General features: G+C 47.0%; 1 protein-coding gene across 1 annotated transcript in view; it reads left to right on the plus strand.

Moving 5' to 3' along the window:
- MED12L (mediator complex subunit 12L) overlaps window positions 1-17,558 on the plus strand; it is a 981,938-nt gene that overhangs the window by 700,667 nt on the left and 263,713 nt on the right. The window contains exons 20-21 of the mRNA XM_073674721.1: window positions 1,597-1,760; window positions 11,951-12,082. Coding sequence (XP_073530822.1) covers window positions 1,597-1,760; window positions 11,951-12,082 — 296 coding nt within the window. The remainder of the gene's footprint in view (window positions 1-1,596; window positions 1,761-11,950; window positions 12,083-17,558) is intronic.

The following is a 17,558-nucleotide window of genomic DNA, read 5'->3' on the forward strand; positions in this document are numbered from 1 at the left end:
TCCATGTGCTCGCTAGAGGTAGCCTGACTGCCATTAGGTACCGAAATTAGATCCTCAGACCCCTTGTGAGACCATATGCTGGTGCGGTTGGCCCTGGGTTCCTCTTAAGCAGGACAATGCCAGACCTCATGTGGCTGGAGTGTGTCAGCAGTTCCTGCAAGATGAAGGCATTAAAGCTATTGACTGGCCCGCCCATTCCCCAGACCTGAATCCGATTGAGCACATCTGGGATATCATGTCTCGCTCCATCCACCAACGTCACCTTGCACCACAGACTGTCCCGTAGTTGGCGGATGTTTTAGTCCAGGTCTGGGAGGAGATCCCACAGGAGACCATCTGCAACCTCATCAGGAACATGCCCAGGCATTGTAGGGAGGTCATACAGGCACATGGAGGCCATACACAATACTGAGCCTCATTTTGACTTGCTTTAAGGACATTACATCAAAGTTGGATCAGCCTGTAATGTGTTTTTCTACTTTAATTTTGGGGGTGACTCCAAATCCAGGCCTCCATTGGTTAATAAATTTGATTTGGGCTCACAATCTAAATTCACTATCAGTATGTTTTTGGAGTGTGGGAGAATGCGCAAACACAGGAGAAGATGCAGTTAGGTCCAGAAATATTTGGACAGTGACACAAGTTTTGGCATTTTAGGTGTTTACAAAAACATATTCAAGATACCGTTATATAATCAATATAGGCTTAAAGGGTTTTTTCCATGAACAAATTACATTTTAATTAATAGAACTCGAAATAATAATAATAACTTCCACAATTGGATGTGTTAAAAAAAATGTTCCTGTGCCGAGATAATCTTATAAATGGGCCTCTGCTGTGTACTGTGTAATGGCTGTGTCTGACCGTGCAGGAACATGGCCTGATTCACAGGATATTTTTGTTCATCCACTTTAATTAAACCTGAAAGTCTACACTTCAATTGCATCTCAGTAGTTTCATTTTTAAATCCAAAATAGTGGTATGCAGAGCCAAATTGCGAAGATTCAGTCACTGTCCAAATATTTCTGGACCCAACTATATAAACTCCTTGCAGATGTTGTCCTTGTTGGGATTTGAACCCAGGAGTCCAGTGCTGTAAAATTACAGTGCTAACCACTGAGCCACTAATGATTGAGCATGCACAATGCTGTTCCGTTCACACAGGACGAAAGTGATCTATTCTGGTGTTCAGGGGGGGTCTTCAATGTGGGATCTCCACTGAACTGGAAGTTATTTTCTATTCCACAGATAGGGGACAACTTCTAGAAACCAGAATACACCTTTATGGACAATATTAATGCTAATGTCAGGTACAAATAGCACTACATGATCCCTATTGTTCTTTCTTACTGCTGTTTGTGCACAATGTTATTGCGATGTACTTGACACCTGTAAATTTGCTTACTTGGACTTTTCTAATATTCATTTGAAATATATTTCTGGTTTAGAGAAGCAAATTCTTCTGTTTTAGGAAGTGCAAGCTGGCCACTGTACCAACAATGTTAGGAAGCGATGAGCTCAGGCAAACTAGAATAAAGTTAACCATCTGACCCTGCGCTATCATGTGCATTAACCAGCTCGTCTCATTTTTTTCAGCTCCTGAATGAACTAAGCGTGGTGGAAGCAGAGTTACTGTTGAAATCATCCAGCCTGGCAGGAAATTACACAACTCAGCTGTGTCTGTACATAGTGGCGGTGCTCAGGCGTTATCATGCTTGCCTAATTTTAAATTCAGAGCAAACAGCACAAGTTTTTGAAGGGTTTGTAATCTATTCATTAAAACTATTTGCAAATCACTAAATTCTAGGGCTCAAGGGCACAACAGATCCTGCAGACCAGTGGTTCTCAATTCCAGTCCTCAAGAGCCGCCAACAGATCATGTCTTCAGGATTTCCTTAGTATTACACATGTAATAATTCCATCACCTGTGTAATACTAAGGAAATCCTGAAAACATGATCTGCTGGTGGGCCTTGAGGACTGGAGTTGAGAACCACTGCTGTAGACCTTTGTGTGCTACCATGGATGATCCGTGGTATGTCTGCGTACATACACAGTGCAACATGATATATTCAAAAAAAATCCAGGTGTCGGCAAAGTGGATAAAATCGTCAAAAATTTATTCCATTACAAACTAATAAAAATCCATGATGATAGGTAGGAACTGCAGTTTCTACAGATCATCATGGGTTTTTAATAGTTTGTAATGGAATAAAGTTTTGAAGATTTTATCCACTTTACCAGCAACTGGATTTTTTTTAAGCTTTGGCTTACTGTTGGTCAGCGGATGTCATGGAGTGGCAGTACATTGATATGAACGATTGCGTATCATATATACAAGGAGAGGCTAAAAAAACTTTCTATCTTTTGCAGCATGACATCTTTTTCCTTAGCCTCAGTTATGACCCCATGTGTTGCTTCTCTATGTGAGTCTGAATATGACCTTTTACATAAAAAAGCCATAATATGGCCATGTGAATCTTGTAAGGTTCAATTCATCCCCATTTTTTTAAGTAGGTGGTAAAAGAATAAAAACAGTATCCAAGATTTTTGTATAGTAGATGTATGATAAAAATCTATTTTTGTTATTAGCCCTGTGAGTTCCTGTGTGTATACTTCTTTATGTTCTACTGAAAAGTGGAGGTCTACAAAACCTTTCAGAACTAAACCCCACAACAACATATACATTTTTATGATGATAGTCAGAAATATCTGTCTAAAAATTAGTTAGATCCATCGAAATAAAATCAATGAAAAAATGCATGCCAACTGTATACCTCTGTAATTGTACTTCTAAAATCCAGTTGTGAACCTTTTTGTAAATATTCAGCATTGAGTGTGCAGTAAATGTAATACACAGTTGAATCAGCCTGGAAATTTTTGACAAAATCTGCATGCGTTACAATCGGCTGTGAAAATTTACTCTGTAGTAAAGGCAGTTTCTGAAATAAAATCTGTCAGTAGGATCAACCCTCCTAACCTGTCAATATGGGCATGTAGGTTATAGAAAGCTGAATAAAATGATACCTTGATATCTGCAATTTGATGTTTTATTCAATAGATATCCACCTTGTTCTTATTTGTAAATGAGTTGTTCAGGGCTATGGGCCGGACACTGATCTGCATGAGAATCTGCCTCCAGAGATTATTATTCATAAAAACAGCATTACCAGTGTGAGACATGTTACTAACACAGAACAGGAGAACTGAACTTTGTCTCCTTACAAGCACATATGCTGCAGCTCTCACAGCTCTGCTGTATTGCAACACTGGCTGCTTATGAGATGGAAGTTGAAGCACTGAGAGGAACCTGCAGATGTGTCAGGTATAATCACACACAGCTCTGCAGTGAGATCAGGAGAGCAGACTGTCAGTCGTTACATGTCTCACACTGGTAACACCCTCTTTTATTTATAATAAGCCCTGGAGACAGATTCTCATGCAGAACAGAGTCTGGCCCAAAGCCCTGAACAACTCATTTACATATAAGAACAAGGTGGATATCTATGGAATAAGACATTGGACTGCAGATATCAAGGTATCATTTCATTCAGCTTCCTATGACCTACATACCCAGATAGTTGGCTTAAAAGTTGCTAAAAAAGTCAAATGGTTCCTATAAAATGGCATCACCTTACAGCAGGTGAAGCAGCGTCTATACAACATGTAGAAATTCACATACGTAAGGTGGCAAACACAACAGTGCAAGTACAAGATAGTTTGCCAGCCACATACGGTAAGTGCTTATACCATTGGCACCTTTGGGCTGTTTTGCAATATCTGTATTACACTCTTCCAACTATCATGTGCCATTTATAGCAAAAGTTCAAAGATACCATTGGCTGCCCTCAGGCTCCATACCACAGGTATTAATTGCTGCCCTCAGGCTCCATTTCGGAAGTACCATTGGCATCCATCAGGCTCCATAGCAGAGTTTTAACATTGGCTGCTGCCCCCATGCTCCATTACTCCATAGCATGTTGTTACAAATGACTGCCATCAGGCTCAGTAGCAGAGGTACCATTAGTTTCCCTCAGCCTACCATCAGGCTCAGTAGCAGAGGTACCATTTGTTTCCCTCAGGCTACCATCAGGCTCCATAGCAGAGGTACCATTGCCTGTTTTGATAGTGTCCTTATTTCTAAAAACTTGATATTATTCAAGAGTAAACAAGTATATTTATACCTAAAGGGGTTTTCACAAAATCGCGTGTTATCCCCTATCCACATAGCTGGGGGTCTGCTCATCTCATCTCCATTTAAAGGGAATCTGTCAGTTGGATTTCATCCCCAAACTATGTGTATGCAGATGTAGTTCTTTGAAAGACAAGTCCAGCAATATCTTTACATGGCGAGTCCATTCCTCCCTTACTGAGAAATAAGTGTTTGAATTGATATGCAAATGAGGCTTTAAATCTGAAGTCTCTGTCACACCAGCTCTATTCCCCACGCAGCGCCGTCTCCTCTTGCTTGACTGACAGCTTCTTTGCTTAAAGTCACACAGCACATAGGATGTCAGTCATGCAGGAGTAGGCAGATCTATAAATGAAAAGAGCGGAGCTTTTATGGCAAAGATAAAAAGGTATAAATTTTATTGACACAGAGTATAAGACAACACAAAAACATATAATAAAAAGACATGTGCAAGGGGGCTAGGAGCGGTAGCAGCGAATACTGACAGTACTAGGGGGGGGGGGGATGGGAATAACGAAGTGATACATAACGGCAAAATCATGAATCAATAGATATAGCTTGCATCCATAAAGTGCATAGATCCCCGAACCCCTAACTGTGGCAATGGGGCTCCACAGAGTAGAGCCCTACGAATGGACAGTGCTTACCCTAGGTCGTGCGGGCTTTCCCTTCTACTTACTGGATTACTGACCTAGGGTAAGCACTGTCTATCTGCCATCCTCCCCTACTGTGGTGTTTTTTTCTACATGCCCCAATGAGGGGTTCTATTACTTTTTCCATTGCTATTTGGACTTTTTATGGCTGACATATTGATTAGTGATTTACTTAATCTGGATACTTCCTTAATTTATAGTCCATTCGTAGGGCTCTACTCTGTGGAGCCCCATTGCCACAGTTAGGGGTTCGGGGATCTATGCACTTTATGGATGCAAGCTATATCTATTGATTCATGATTTTGCCGTTATGTATCACTTCGTTATTCCCACCCCCCCCCCTAGTACTGTCAGTATTCGCTGCTACCGCTCCTAGCCCCCTTGCACATGTCTTTTTATTATATGTTTTTGTGTTGTCTTATACTCTGTGTCAATAAAATTTATACCTTTTTATCTTTGCCATAAAAGCTCCGCTCTTTTCTCTTGGTGGTATACATGCTTTTAGAGTTTAGTACTTGTTACTGCACACTATCTGTGGTTCATATAGTGTGCTATTAGGCAATATGCCTTTGGGATTTTTTGTGGTAAGAACTATAAATGAGCTGTTCAAGGCTATGGCCGGTCACTGATCTGCATGAGAATCTGTCTCCAGAGCTTATTTTTAATTAAAATGGCATTACCAGTGTGAGACATGTAACTAGCACACAACAGTAGAGCTGAACTTTGTCTCCTTACAAACAGCCTCCAGCTGTATTCCCCACCCAACTCCACCTCCTTTTGCTTGACTGATAGCTCTTTTGTCTAATGTCACACAACACATAGGATGTCAGTGACGCGCCCCCTGGGCCAGTGCTGTAGTGCGGCGCACGTGTGCGCGGGGGAATACCCGGAGCCGGATCCGATGGGGGTAGTAGTCTCCGAGTGGCGGGGACCCGGTCCGTGCCCAGGGTGGTCAAACTAAGTGTGTGGCAGTCTTTGTAGATGTTGTTTAAGTGTCGACTACGCCACCCGTTGATTTGCGGTCGCAAGGCCGCCGCTGCAGAACAGTCCGCTGAGGCCGGTGGTATGTGTGCAGCAATGGTGGTATAACCCCCAACGGGAGAGGTATGGCCTCAGGGCAGCTGGTGCGGGTGAAGGGAGTGATAGAAAGGGCGTCCCGGTACCTTTAGTGCTGGTAGTGCGATGGAACACAGAGACTGACTGCAGTTTTCAATGCTTTACTCACAGATGTTATCAGTGTCAGTCCTGCAGGTGATGACGACCCGAGCCGTGCTGCGTCCACCAGGTACGGGGCTCGACCAACCCCCAGGCAGTTCCAGAGTGTGACCTTGAACTCCTTTCTCCGTTCCTTTCTCTGGCCGTCCCCACTAGGGACCCACCCATGTCCAGCTTCCTCGGGCCTTCTGGTGGCGAAACCTATCTCCGGTTTCCCTGACCCTATGTGGCGTGCCTTCGTGGTGAGTGTAGTGAGTGGTCGCGCCAAGACGTGGCCACGACCTCCGGTTCCTGGCTGAGGATAAGTGGCCTCCACCAGTTCGGGATCCGGTACCCTGATCTGCCAACCCTTCACCCGCTGACTCCTAGCGTGTTTGGGTTCCCTCTTCCTTCCTGTCTCTGGGCCTTTCTCCAGGTTCCATTCCTTCCTTGTTCCTTGTTCCTTTCCTCTTGTCTTTCTCTCTCTTGCTCCCTTCAGGAGCAGCACCCAGACAGGGCTGCTGCTCCCTGTCACTACTCTTCTCCTCTTCTTCTGTCTGACTGAACTTAACTCCTAAGATGGTGCCCACCTTTTATACTCCCTCTGACACCCGAGCCCAGGTGACTAGCCACCAATGGGCTCCTTCCTATGCCCAGAGTCCCTCCCCTCTCTGCTCCTGCACCACTGGGATATTCCTCCCCCCCTCCCACTCCAGCCAGGGACAGACGCTGTCGTACCTGCACATCTATCTGGTGGGAGTACCGTTGATCTGTCCCCCGGAAATGGGATGTATGTGGTGCATGCAGCTAACTGAGTTCTAGTCCACACTCCATCCTTACCCGGGAGTGGAATACCACACCTCTGGTTCGAGGTGCAATACCCCTGTAGCAGCCGAGCCCTCGGGGTGCTACATTCCCCCCTGGTAAACCACAGCACGTCCTCGGGCTGAAATAGAGTAAAAACAATTTTTAACGTGTACGTACACATAAAACACATCAACTTTCATCCATCCCTTTATGGGAGGTTTTCTCAACAGCTGGCTAATGCCACCGGAACTCTTTTACAAAAACACTATGTAAAACTTTGGCATCATATCAAATTTCACATTAAGGCATTCTCAAATAAAACATTCTTGAATTCTCGGGTTCTTAGGATCTTGGGATCTGGCCGCTCTCAGTCTTCGGCCAGGTAGAGGGAAGGGATGACCGCTCTCAGTCCTCGGTCAGGTTAGGGATTAGGGCAAAAATAGGCAACAGTTCTCTTTCTGTCCCAACGGGGACCACACTCTTAGTGGAAACAGTCCCACAACAGTCCTTATACCCGGTCGGGTAACTATTTACATCTCCTCTTTTACCGTTTACGATTAACGGTGTGCTCCACACGCTCCTTTCTCTTCCTCAGGTTCAGACCCGTCCGGGCCCTCTTTCTCCTCCTCCTCCTGGTACGATTGCTCCTCTTCTTCCTTGACCCGGTGGACATGAAGGGCGTACCACCCCTTCACTCCCTTATGCCTGGTATAGGTGACGGTATCTCCAGGCACCAGGTCCCGTCCACTGTGCCCCTCCGGTAGGTGGGACTCTACGTCGCTCCTGTTTACAAACACCTGGCTTATGGTCTTCGGGTCTTGGATGATGCCCCAGCCACATGCCATGTGAAACTTAACAACAGTCCCGGTGACTCGGGGACCGTGAGCTGTACGGGGGGGTCCTGGCGGGTCCTTGTCTTCTGCTCCACGTTTTTAATGTGGAGCAACTCCTCCTTCACTTTCCTCTCTCTCCGCTCCCGCTCAAACGTTGCCAGTTGTTGGCGGCAGGTCTCATAGCGCCGGGCGGCGCCCGCCCGGGTCTCCTGAGTGAACCCCATCAGGTCTTCTCCAGTGGGGTCCCCCTCGAATTGGGCGTCCTCCAGCGGGGTGAAGAGAGGTCCACGGGCTCCGGAGCTGGGATTAGCGGTTCATCTGGGGCCCTTGCTCCTACGGGATGACTCTTCCTGGAGCGGGGGTTGGTGTACTCAGGCGGCCAGACGAATGGTGTCCCATCCGGGCAGGTGTGCTGCTCATACAGGTCTTTCCCCAATGATGGCACGACTGGGGGCCCCGGCTGGGGTGCAGCGCCCGCGGGCACTCGGCCTTTTAACCAGGCCGGTGACTTTCTGATCGTGCCCGGTGTTGGGGAGCACGGTTCAGGGCGAGGCTCCGCTGCAGAGCTTGCTGCTGGAGGGCTGACTACTGGTGGTGGAGGTACGGTGGGCGGTGCGGCACCCAGAGCTTCGGGTCCCGCGGCGGGAGGTAGGGGCAGGTCCGCGGCCTCAGGGCCCGGAGTAACGGCGTTCCCCTTACTTGTCGTTGCGGCCTCCCCCGCGGCGTCGTCCCCGGCCTCCGGTCCGCTTCTGCTGCCTCTCGGGATCGACGCGGTGCTGGATGGTGGCTGCACCTCCGGTTGGCAGGTCAGCGTGCGCCGGGTCAACTCCTCCTTCCACCCGGCGAGCACGTCTCGTTGCGCCCAGATCATCCTCCTGTTCAGCTCTTCCAGCGCGGCTTGCGCGTACTCCGGTTCTTCCTTCTGGAGCACCGCTAGCAGCTCTGCAATCTGGTATGGCGGCTGTGGCGGTGAAGCTCTCCTCCGTATCCGACATCCCCCTCCCCCCTAGTGGACCGTTGCCTACCTGGCGATGATCCTCTTCCGTAGGCCGCGGCTCCGCAGTGGATCGTCAGGGTTGAGGACCTTCCGTCGAGCTCCTGTGACGTCGGCGTCACTGGGCTCCTTCCAGGACCTTACGCAACGTCCGGACGTGAGGCGGGGCTTCAGTTCTCGCGGGCTTTCGGAGTCCACACCCCTCTTCTTCCCACGCGGCGTCCTCAAGATGGCGCCCAATGGCGGGAAAACTCCACGGATGGCGGGAAGAAGGCAGAAGATGGCGTCGGATGGCGGGAATCGGCTCCGGATGGCGGGAAACGACTCCGGACGGCGGGAAACTTCACCACAGGTAAGTAAAAAGTCTCTTTTTCAGGCACGCAGTACCCGGTGGTTACGGGCACGAGATCCTGCCGACTACGCCAAAGTTGACGCGCCCCCCTGGGCCAGTGCTGTAGTGCGGCGCACGTGTGCGCGGGGGAATACCCGGAGCCGGATCCGATGGGGGTAGTAGTCTCCGAGTGGCGGGGACCCGGTCCGTGCCCAGGGTGGTCAAACTAAGTGTGTGGCAGTCTTTGTAGATGTTGTTTAAGTGTCGACTACGCCACCCGTTGATTTGCGGTCGCAAGGCCGCCGCTGCAGAACAGTCCGCTGAGGCCGGTGGTATGTGTGCAGCGATGGTGGTATAACCCCCAACGGGAGAAGTATGGCCTCAGGGCAGCTGGTGCGGGTGAAGGGAGTGATAGAAAGGGCGTCCCGGTACCTTTAGTGCTGGTAGTGCGATGGAACACAGAGACTGACTGCAGTTTTCAATGCTTTACTCACAGATGTTATCAGTGTCAGTCCTGCAGGTGATGACGACCCGAGCCGTGCTGCGTCCACCAGGTACGGGGCTCGACCAACCCCCAGGCAGTTCCAGAGTGTGACCTTGAACTCCTTTCTCCGTTCCTTTCTCTGGCCGTCCCCACTAGGGACCCACCCATGTCCAGCTTCCTCGGGCCTTCTGGTGGCGAAACCTATCTCCGGTTTCCCTGACCCTATGTGGCGTGCCTTCGTGGTGAGTGTAGTGAGTGGTCGCGCCAAGACGTGGCCACGACCTCCGGTTCCTGGCTGAGGATAAGTGGCCTCCACCAGTTCGGGATCCGGTACCCTGATCTGCCAACCCTTCACCCGCTGACTCCTAGCGTGTTCGGGTTCCCTCTTCCTTCATGTCTCTGGGCCTTTCTCCAGGTTCCATTCCTTCCTTGTTCCTTGTTCCTTTCCTCTTGTCTTTCTCTCTCTTGCTCCCTTCAGGAGCAGCACCCAGACAGGGCTGCTGCTCCCTGTCACTACTCTTCTCCTCTTCTTCTGTCTGACTGAACTTAACTCCTAAGATGGTGCCCACCTTTTATACTCCCTCTGACACCCGAGCCCAGGTGACTAGCCACCAATGGGCTCCTTCCTATGCCCAGAGTCCCTCCCCTCTCTGCTCCTGCACCACTGGGATATTCCTCCCCCCCTCCCACTCCAGCCAGGGACAGACGCTGTCGTACCTGCACATCTATCTGGTGGGAGTACCGTTGATCTGTCCCCCGGAAATGGGATGTATGTGGTGCATGCAGCTAACTGAGTTCTAGTCCACACTCCATCCTTACCCGGGAGTGGAATACCACACCTCTGGTTCGAGGTGCAATACCCCTGTAGCAGCCGAGCCCTCGGGGTGCTACATCAGTCATGCAGGAGGAGGCAGAACTGGGTGGGGAATAGAGCTGGAGTAGAGTGACAGATCAGGTGTCTGATCTACAATAGCTAATTTGCATATCAATTCAACCGCTGATTTCTCACTAATGGGGACTTTTTGAAAGAGCTATATGCATATATAAATAGGTGGGGGTGAAATCATGCTGATAGATTCACTTCTTTACAAGCTTGTTTTCAGCAGCCAAAACCTACTTTCTTGACAGTAAAAATGTTGGTTTCAAGCTTCTAGTTTTTCAACCTTTTTGATGCTTTTTCACTATTTTGGTGCCAGGTCCACCATTAGGACACTGGTATTGTAATTTCAGTTATGTATAGTGCCAAGTACACTATCAGGATGCACATTGCGAACCGAGATCTCGCCCTTGCACAGTAGCCTCACAGGACTGTGCGGGTGCACTCTGCTCTGTCCTACTTTGAGCAGTAGGTTTTAAGCTCTGCTCACAGTAGGGCAGAGTGCGCCTGCGCCATCCGGTGAGGCTACTGCACAGGTTCGATATCTCAGTTCGCAATGTGGATGACGCGTTCACATCAATCAAAGCAGGAGGACGCGATTAGGAGCACAGAGGAGGGATAGACCCCGCAGCGAGGACACTCATTGGACCGGACCACCCTTATTTACATACAGTGCAGGAGCATATCAAATGGTATTTTTTGGGATATACAGGGGTGGAGTCAGGAACTGATAGACATGTTTGTGGGATGCAGCACAGAAGCAGTTAAAGGTGGTGGCATTTGTTCATATGTTCAAAAACTGATGACAGATTCGCTTTAAGACTGTTGTTCAAAAATTGCACGTGGAACCTAACCAATGTATGGTCCATTTCAGTGCTAGCTTCAGTTTGATAATAGTGGAATGACCACTCTCAATTCCACAAATAGTGTACCTTTCTGGAATACTACTGTATTCAAATAGCCAAGTAGTTATCAGGTTTTTTCCACCTTTTCTATGAAGGAAGGGTAATATTTTAAATGTGTGTTTAGTGTTCTATTTATGTTTTTCTAGAATTTTTTTTTACAATTAATCTATTAAAGCTATGTTTAAATGATTTACTCACATTCTGCTTGTATGAAATTTAATGTTGAGTTGAGAGAACCTAGGTGTTAGGATAAATATACAGATACACATTTTTTGCTTATACAACACTGAGGATAACTTGTGATTTTAGGAAAACCCCTCTAAAGCAGTTGGTAAATAAATATTAACATCACACTAATATATTCAGAAGCTTTAGTCTCTCTCTAAATTAGCATGTGCCAACAAGTTAAAGTTATGTGTATTTCAGGAGATGTTACACGACGGATATTGATTTTACAAATAAAATCTTGTAAGTTCAGTTTAACAGATAAAAGAAATGTGAGTTATAGAACTGCTATAGAAAATAAGTATTTTCATATAATTAGTTCACATTTCTCTGCCTGGTAAATGTACAAAAAAGAGGGAATTGGAAATCTCTGAGTTTAGTAATGAAACATGTTGCACTGTGTGTTTTATGTACAAGTATGGTACATTTTACTACTGTGATCTCTTCTCTTTGTAGGCTGTGCGGTGTGGTCAAGCAGGTTGTCAATCCATCAGAATGCTCCTCTCCAGAACGCTGTATTTTGGCCTATTTATACGACCTTTATGTATCATGCAGTCATTTAAGAAGTAAATTTGGACATCTATTCAGGTAAATGCAACAATACCATTTACATACAAAAACATAGTCAAAAGAGAAAAAAAACTCACCAATTACCAATAGTATTATTCATTTATGGAAGCAAACAGAGTTGAAAATACATAAGACATTACCTCGTTCACCTTTGTGTAGCCTTCTTTTCTAAATCTGTGCTGTGCATCTCTAGTCTGGAGTCTACATTGCATTCAGGGATAGACTATTTTACATTTCTGCTAGTAGACAGCCACTTGGCAAACCATAATTCTAAACTACTGTATAGTTAGGAATGACCATAATGAGACTTCCACCCTGTCTGCTGGATTTTGTCGGGCTTTCTCTTTAACTGAATAAACAAAGAAAGTCAATCTGTTTTGCTTGGATGCCGAAGTCCTAAAAACTATGTTCAGTTAAGTGTTTACATAAGTAAATGAATATTTATAATTGTTTAGAGGAATGTATAATCAACAGTAAATCCCAACGAAAAATTTTGGACAAAAAACAAGAAAACTGGAAATGCATGGACACTTTTCTAAATAAAATAGAACAAAATGTGATATCCTCTTCAATGATGGCTTTTTCATTAAACTGAAGGCTGTACAGACAGCAGGACAGCCAATGAAGTTGTAGAACACTTGTGGACACCTGCCTCATCATTCTCGTACACCTGCATAAATATAGCTTACTTTTGGTTCCGGGTGAAAACAGAAGTGATATTCTCCTCTGTGCTCATTTGACATCCTTGATTTAAAGCAAGAACATTGCTTTCATAAAGAAACAGAATGGTACTTGGTGGTTTATAATATTAAACTCTTTGCTTTTCCTTTAAAGGTATGTGCACATGATGTCTTTTTTAAGCGGATTCTTTCTGGAAACTGCTGGAAAAAGAACTAAAAAACTGCTGTAAAACTGAACTGTCACTTATGTGGTTTGTGGAACCACTGTGCCACGGACCAAGGAGTGCCTGAAGGGGCATAACTAGGGGCCTTGCCCAATCCGATCCCGGACGCACGGCGGCTTTACGACTCCACAATCCGAGGAGGGACGAGGGAGGTGGCCCAGGTGCTCTGCAAAACAGACCAATGGACGCGCAGCAGCTGGGCCCAGTAGGACAGGTAGGCTGGGTTGCATGGCGTGCATCAGGGTTGCACCGGAGTGCAGCAGGTTTGGTAGGCATTGGGGTGCAGCTGACTAGATTGCACCAGAGTTCAGCAGGCTTGGTTTGCACCGGAGTGCAGCTGGCTAGATTGCACCAGAGTGCAGCAGGATTGCACCAGAGTGCAGCAGGCTTGGTAGCATGGACTAGTATGCAACCTTTACAACATAGACTGTAGAACAGGAAGGTTGCTCAGGCACCTCCCCAACAGGGAGGAAGCAATATATATGGAGTGTCCCACAGCCATTGGCTGGGGACTTAATAGCAAGGGCACACGCTGGCCCTTTAAGAGGGCGGGAGCGCGTGCATGCCCTAAGGACACGGCCGGAAGACCTGCTGGAAGCAGGCAGAGCACAGGAAGAGAAAGTGCTGCACGGGTGAGTGTACTGACACACCGGAGTCCCTGCCTGTCAGGGTGGGGATCCATTGTGGCACTAACAGTACCCCCCCTTTATGACCCCTCCTCTTCAGGCCATCTCCGGAGGAGAATCGGAGCTTGAATATTCTCCTTAGGCTCCCAGGACCTCTCTTCGGGACCGAATCCCCTCCAGTCAACAAGGAAGAAAGTCTTGGCTATCACCCTCTTCATGGCCAAGATGTTCTCCACTTCAAAAACATCATCCGAGGTGGCAGGCGTGGGAGTGGTGCCAGGATCATTGAAGAAGGATGACCGGCTTTAGCAGAGATACGTGGAAGGTATTTGGAATCCGTAACAAAGGAGGCAACTTCAGTTTATAGGAAACCTCATTGATCTTCTTCAATACTTCGAGAAGATCAATAAAATGAGGGCTCAACTTGTAAGTGGGAACCTTCAGCCATACATACCTAACCAAGAGCCATACCTTGTCTCCACGGTGGAAGCACGGAAAATCCAGGCATTTTTTGTCCGCATGTCTCTTCATATGGGCAGAGGATGCTTCTAGAGTGGCTTTGGTGTCTTCCCACAACTTTACAAAATCCCTGGAGAGGACATCAGCCGCCGAAACAACAAAAGAAACCTCGGGTTGTCGACCGAAAACAATGTAGAAAGGATATTCTCCCAAGACTTCACCAGCGTGATTGTTATACGAGAATTCAGCCTAGGGAAGTAACTTCACTCAATTATTGTGGTGGGCATTGACGAAGTGTCACAGGTAGTTGCCCTGGGGTTGACAGGCTCCACTTGCCATTTGCACTGAGGGTCATATGCTGAGGAGAAGTCCAAGACGATATCCAGATGCTTACAGAGGGCTCACCATAATCTGGAAGTGAATTGTGAACCTCAATCGGAAACAATGTGAAGAGGAAATCTGTGCAGACAGAAAATATGTTTGATGAAGTTGTCAGCCAGTTTGCGAGCAGACCGAAGAGCAGACAATGGAGTAAAATGCTCCATTTTGGAAAAGCGATCCATGACTATCCAGATGACAGTGCAATCCTCGGATACTGGGAGATCCGTGATGAAGTCCATTGCAATATTTTGCCACGGGCCCAATGGCATGGGTAACGGCGAGAGAGGGCCAGTAGGAAGTCGTCTGGCACAAATCGGACAAGCAGCTACGAAGACATAGATCTCCCTCCTCATGGATGGCCACCAGTAGTGGCGTGACCAGCCACCTTGGATGAGTGGCCCCAAGACAAAACTCACTTCCTCTCGGATTCGGCTACAAGGGTCTTCCTGGGGGAATTCGCGACAAGCTGAATGGAGCAACAGTAACTATCTTGGACGATTCAATGACTAGTTGAGGATCCTCCTCTTCATTCTGGGACAGACATGAGCGAGAGAGGACATCAGCTCGCATATTCTTGTCACCGGACCTGAAATCTAACAAAAAGTTAAAGCGGGCAAAAAACAAAGACCACCTGGCCTGGCGTGGATTAAGTCTTTGAGAAGACTGGAGGTACGCCATATTCTTTTGATCCGTGCAAATGACTACCGGATAGAGTGCACCTTCAAGAAGATACCGCCATTAGTGATGAGCGAATGTGCTCGCCACTGGTCAGTACTCACCCGAGCATCACGGTGCTCGACAAGCTCGGCGAGTATTTCTGGGTTGCTCGGGCGGGAACTCGGGTCCCCGCCCTGCATGTTTGGCGCTCTTTGGAGAGCCAATGAACATGCAGGGATTGCCTGCCACGCACTGTAATGCTGTAGCCATGTTGGTTGTGGAATTACAGTGATTGGCTGGCCGCACAGCATCATCAGGTCTATATAAGACCTGACACCGCTATGCTCGTCATAGTCTACACCGGGAACAGGCAGAGTAGGGAGAAGTACTGCTGAGTCAGGGAGAGATTTGCTTGTTTATAGTTAGTATAGGTATTCCACAATATATATATATATATATATATATATATATATATATATATATATATATATATATATATATATATATATATCCATCTGAACTAACTGTCCTTCTGAGGACTAATCCAGCTGCATATAATCAGTGTTAGGCAGGCAGGCAGTGTATGTGGCAAACTGCAGTACATATAGCGCAAGAGGTTCCATTGCACGTCCTGTCTGCTGCTGCTGCTGTAATAATTACAGATATTTGTAGACATAGCCCCAGATATCAGGGGCCAGGGCAATTTTTTTTTATTTTAATCCTGGTTATTTGCTTAAAAAGCAGTCCAGAGTACACCATTTTTCTTTTCCATTTTCTTGTTAGCACAGCAGAATACAGCTAGATCTGTTCTATATTTCAGCGAAAATCCAGAAATTTGAACAGAACGTGGAAAATACTGGCCTCCTTTTCCATTTTGTTGCAGTGTGTCGGTCAAGCTATTCACACTAAGTCTCTGTGTAGAATAATATTAGTAAATTACAGACCTGCAATTTAAAACCGTGGTTCTCTGTCAGACATATCACATATAACAGTGTTCCAAAATCAGCCATTTCGGCCTTCCATTTCGTTGCAGTGTGTCAGTCAAGCTATTCACACTAGGTCTCTGTGTAGAATAATATTAGTAAATTACAGGTCTGCTATTTAAAACCATGGTTCTCTGTCAGACATATCACCTTTAACAGTGTTCCAAAATCAACTATTTCTGTCTTCGATTTCATTGCAGTGTGTCGGTCAAGCTATTCACACTAGGTCTCTGTGTAGAATAATATTAGTAAATTACAGGCCTGCTATTTAAAACTGTGGTTCTCTGTCAGAAGTATCACATATAACTGCGTTCCAAGATTAGACATTTCTCGAGAACATGGAAAATATTGTCCTCCATTTAAAATGGGCAAGGTGTATGGCAACGGACGGGGAAGTGGATGTGATGGTGATGGTGCATGCAGAGGCTGAGGACGTGGCCGTGGGCAAGCTGAAATTGTTGAAATTGTGCCACAACAAACACCCACATCTTGTCGCTCGACCTTCCTGTCCCAATTACTAGGGGACTGCAGTACACAACTATTGAACCCACTTTGCCACCACCACCACCACCCTGTCTTCCACACGGTCAAGTCTCAGTAGCCGCGAGTCTGGACTGCATATTCCCCACCCTGTTCCTCCTTCCTCCCATCATGCCGAGTGCCCAGAGACAACTCATCCCACACTCGGACACTCAGGAGAGCTGTTCACTTTTCCATTTGTAGATTTGGGCCTCTCGTCCGGCCAGTTTCAAGCGAGTCAAGAGGAGAACGCGTGTAGCGATGTCCAAATATTGGAGCAGCCATGGTAACACGAAGGCAATGGTAGGAAAGTGCAATTACTGTCGCAAGAGGTGGATGATGATGATGAGACACAATTGTCAGAAATTCTGGAGGATCAGGGTGCGGAAGTGGAAGACAAGGTGGTGGATGATATAGTAACTGACGCAACCTGGCAGGGGGACATACAGAGCAAGGACAGCAGCACACAGGAGAAGGGAGGCATAGCACCACAATAGGCAGGAAGATGCAGTGTGGTGGCCGCAGACACAAGGCGGGAAAGCCTTCCTCGTAACGCCAACACGATGGAAGTTGCCAGTACAACTGTTAGGTCTTCCCGAGTCTGGTTCTTTCTTAAAGACTGTTCAGATAACCCCAAAAAGGCCATTTCCACCACCTGCCAGGCCAGCATCTTTAGGGGTAGCAAAATTAGCAGCATGACCACCACCAGCATGATCAGGCACATTGCAGCAAAGCACCCATCTAAGTGGGCTGAACCCCAGGGTCCAGAAACAGTGTTTGTGGGTTACACCACTGCTTCTTCCGCTGTTGTGCATGCATGCCAATCCCCTGTCCATGGCACATGCCAAAATGCCTCCCACCCTGCACGTGTTGTTGCACACTCTCAACTAGCACCATCAGCAAGCACGTCCATGTCCTTGTCCCAGCGCTGCATTCAGTTGTCCCTACACCAGTCCTTGGAATGC

Source organism: Phyllobates terribilis, unplaced genomic scaffold, assembly GCF_046119375.1.
Source record: "Phyllobates terribilis strain yellow unplaced genomic scaffold, ASM4611937v1 Scaffold_3__8_contigs__length_932513732, whole genome shotgun sequence".
Classification (NCBI taxonomy): domain Eukaryota; kingdom Metazoa; phylum Chordata; class Amphibia; order Anura; family Dendrobatidae; genus Phyllobates; species Phyllobates terribilis.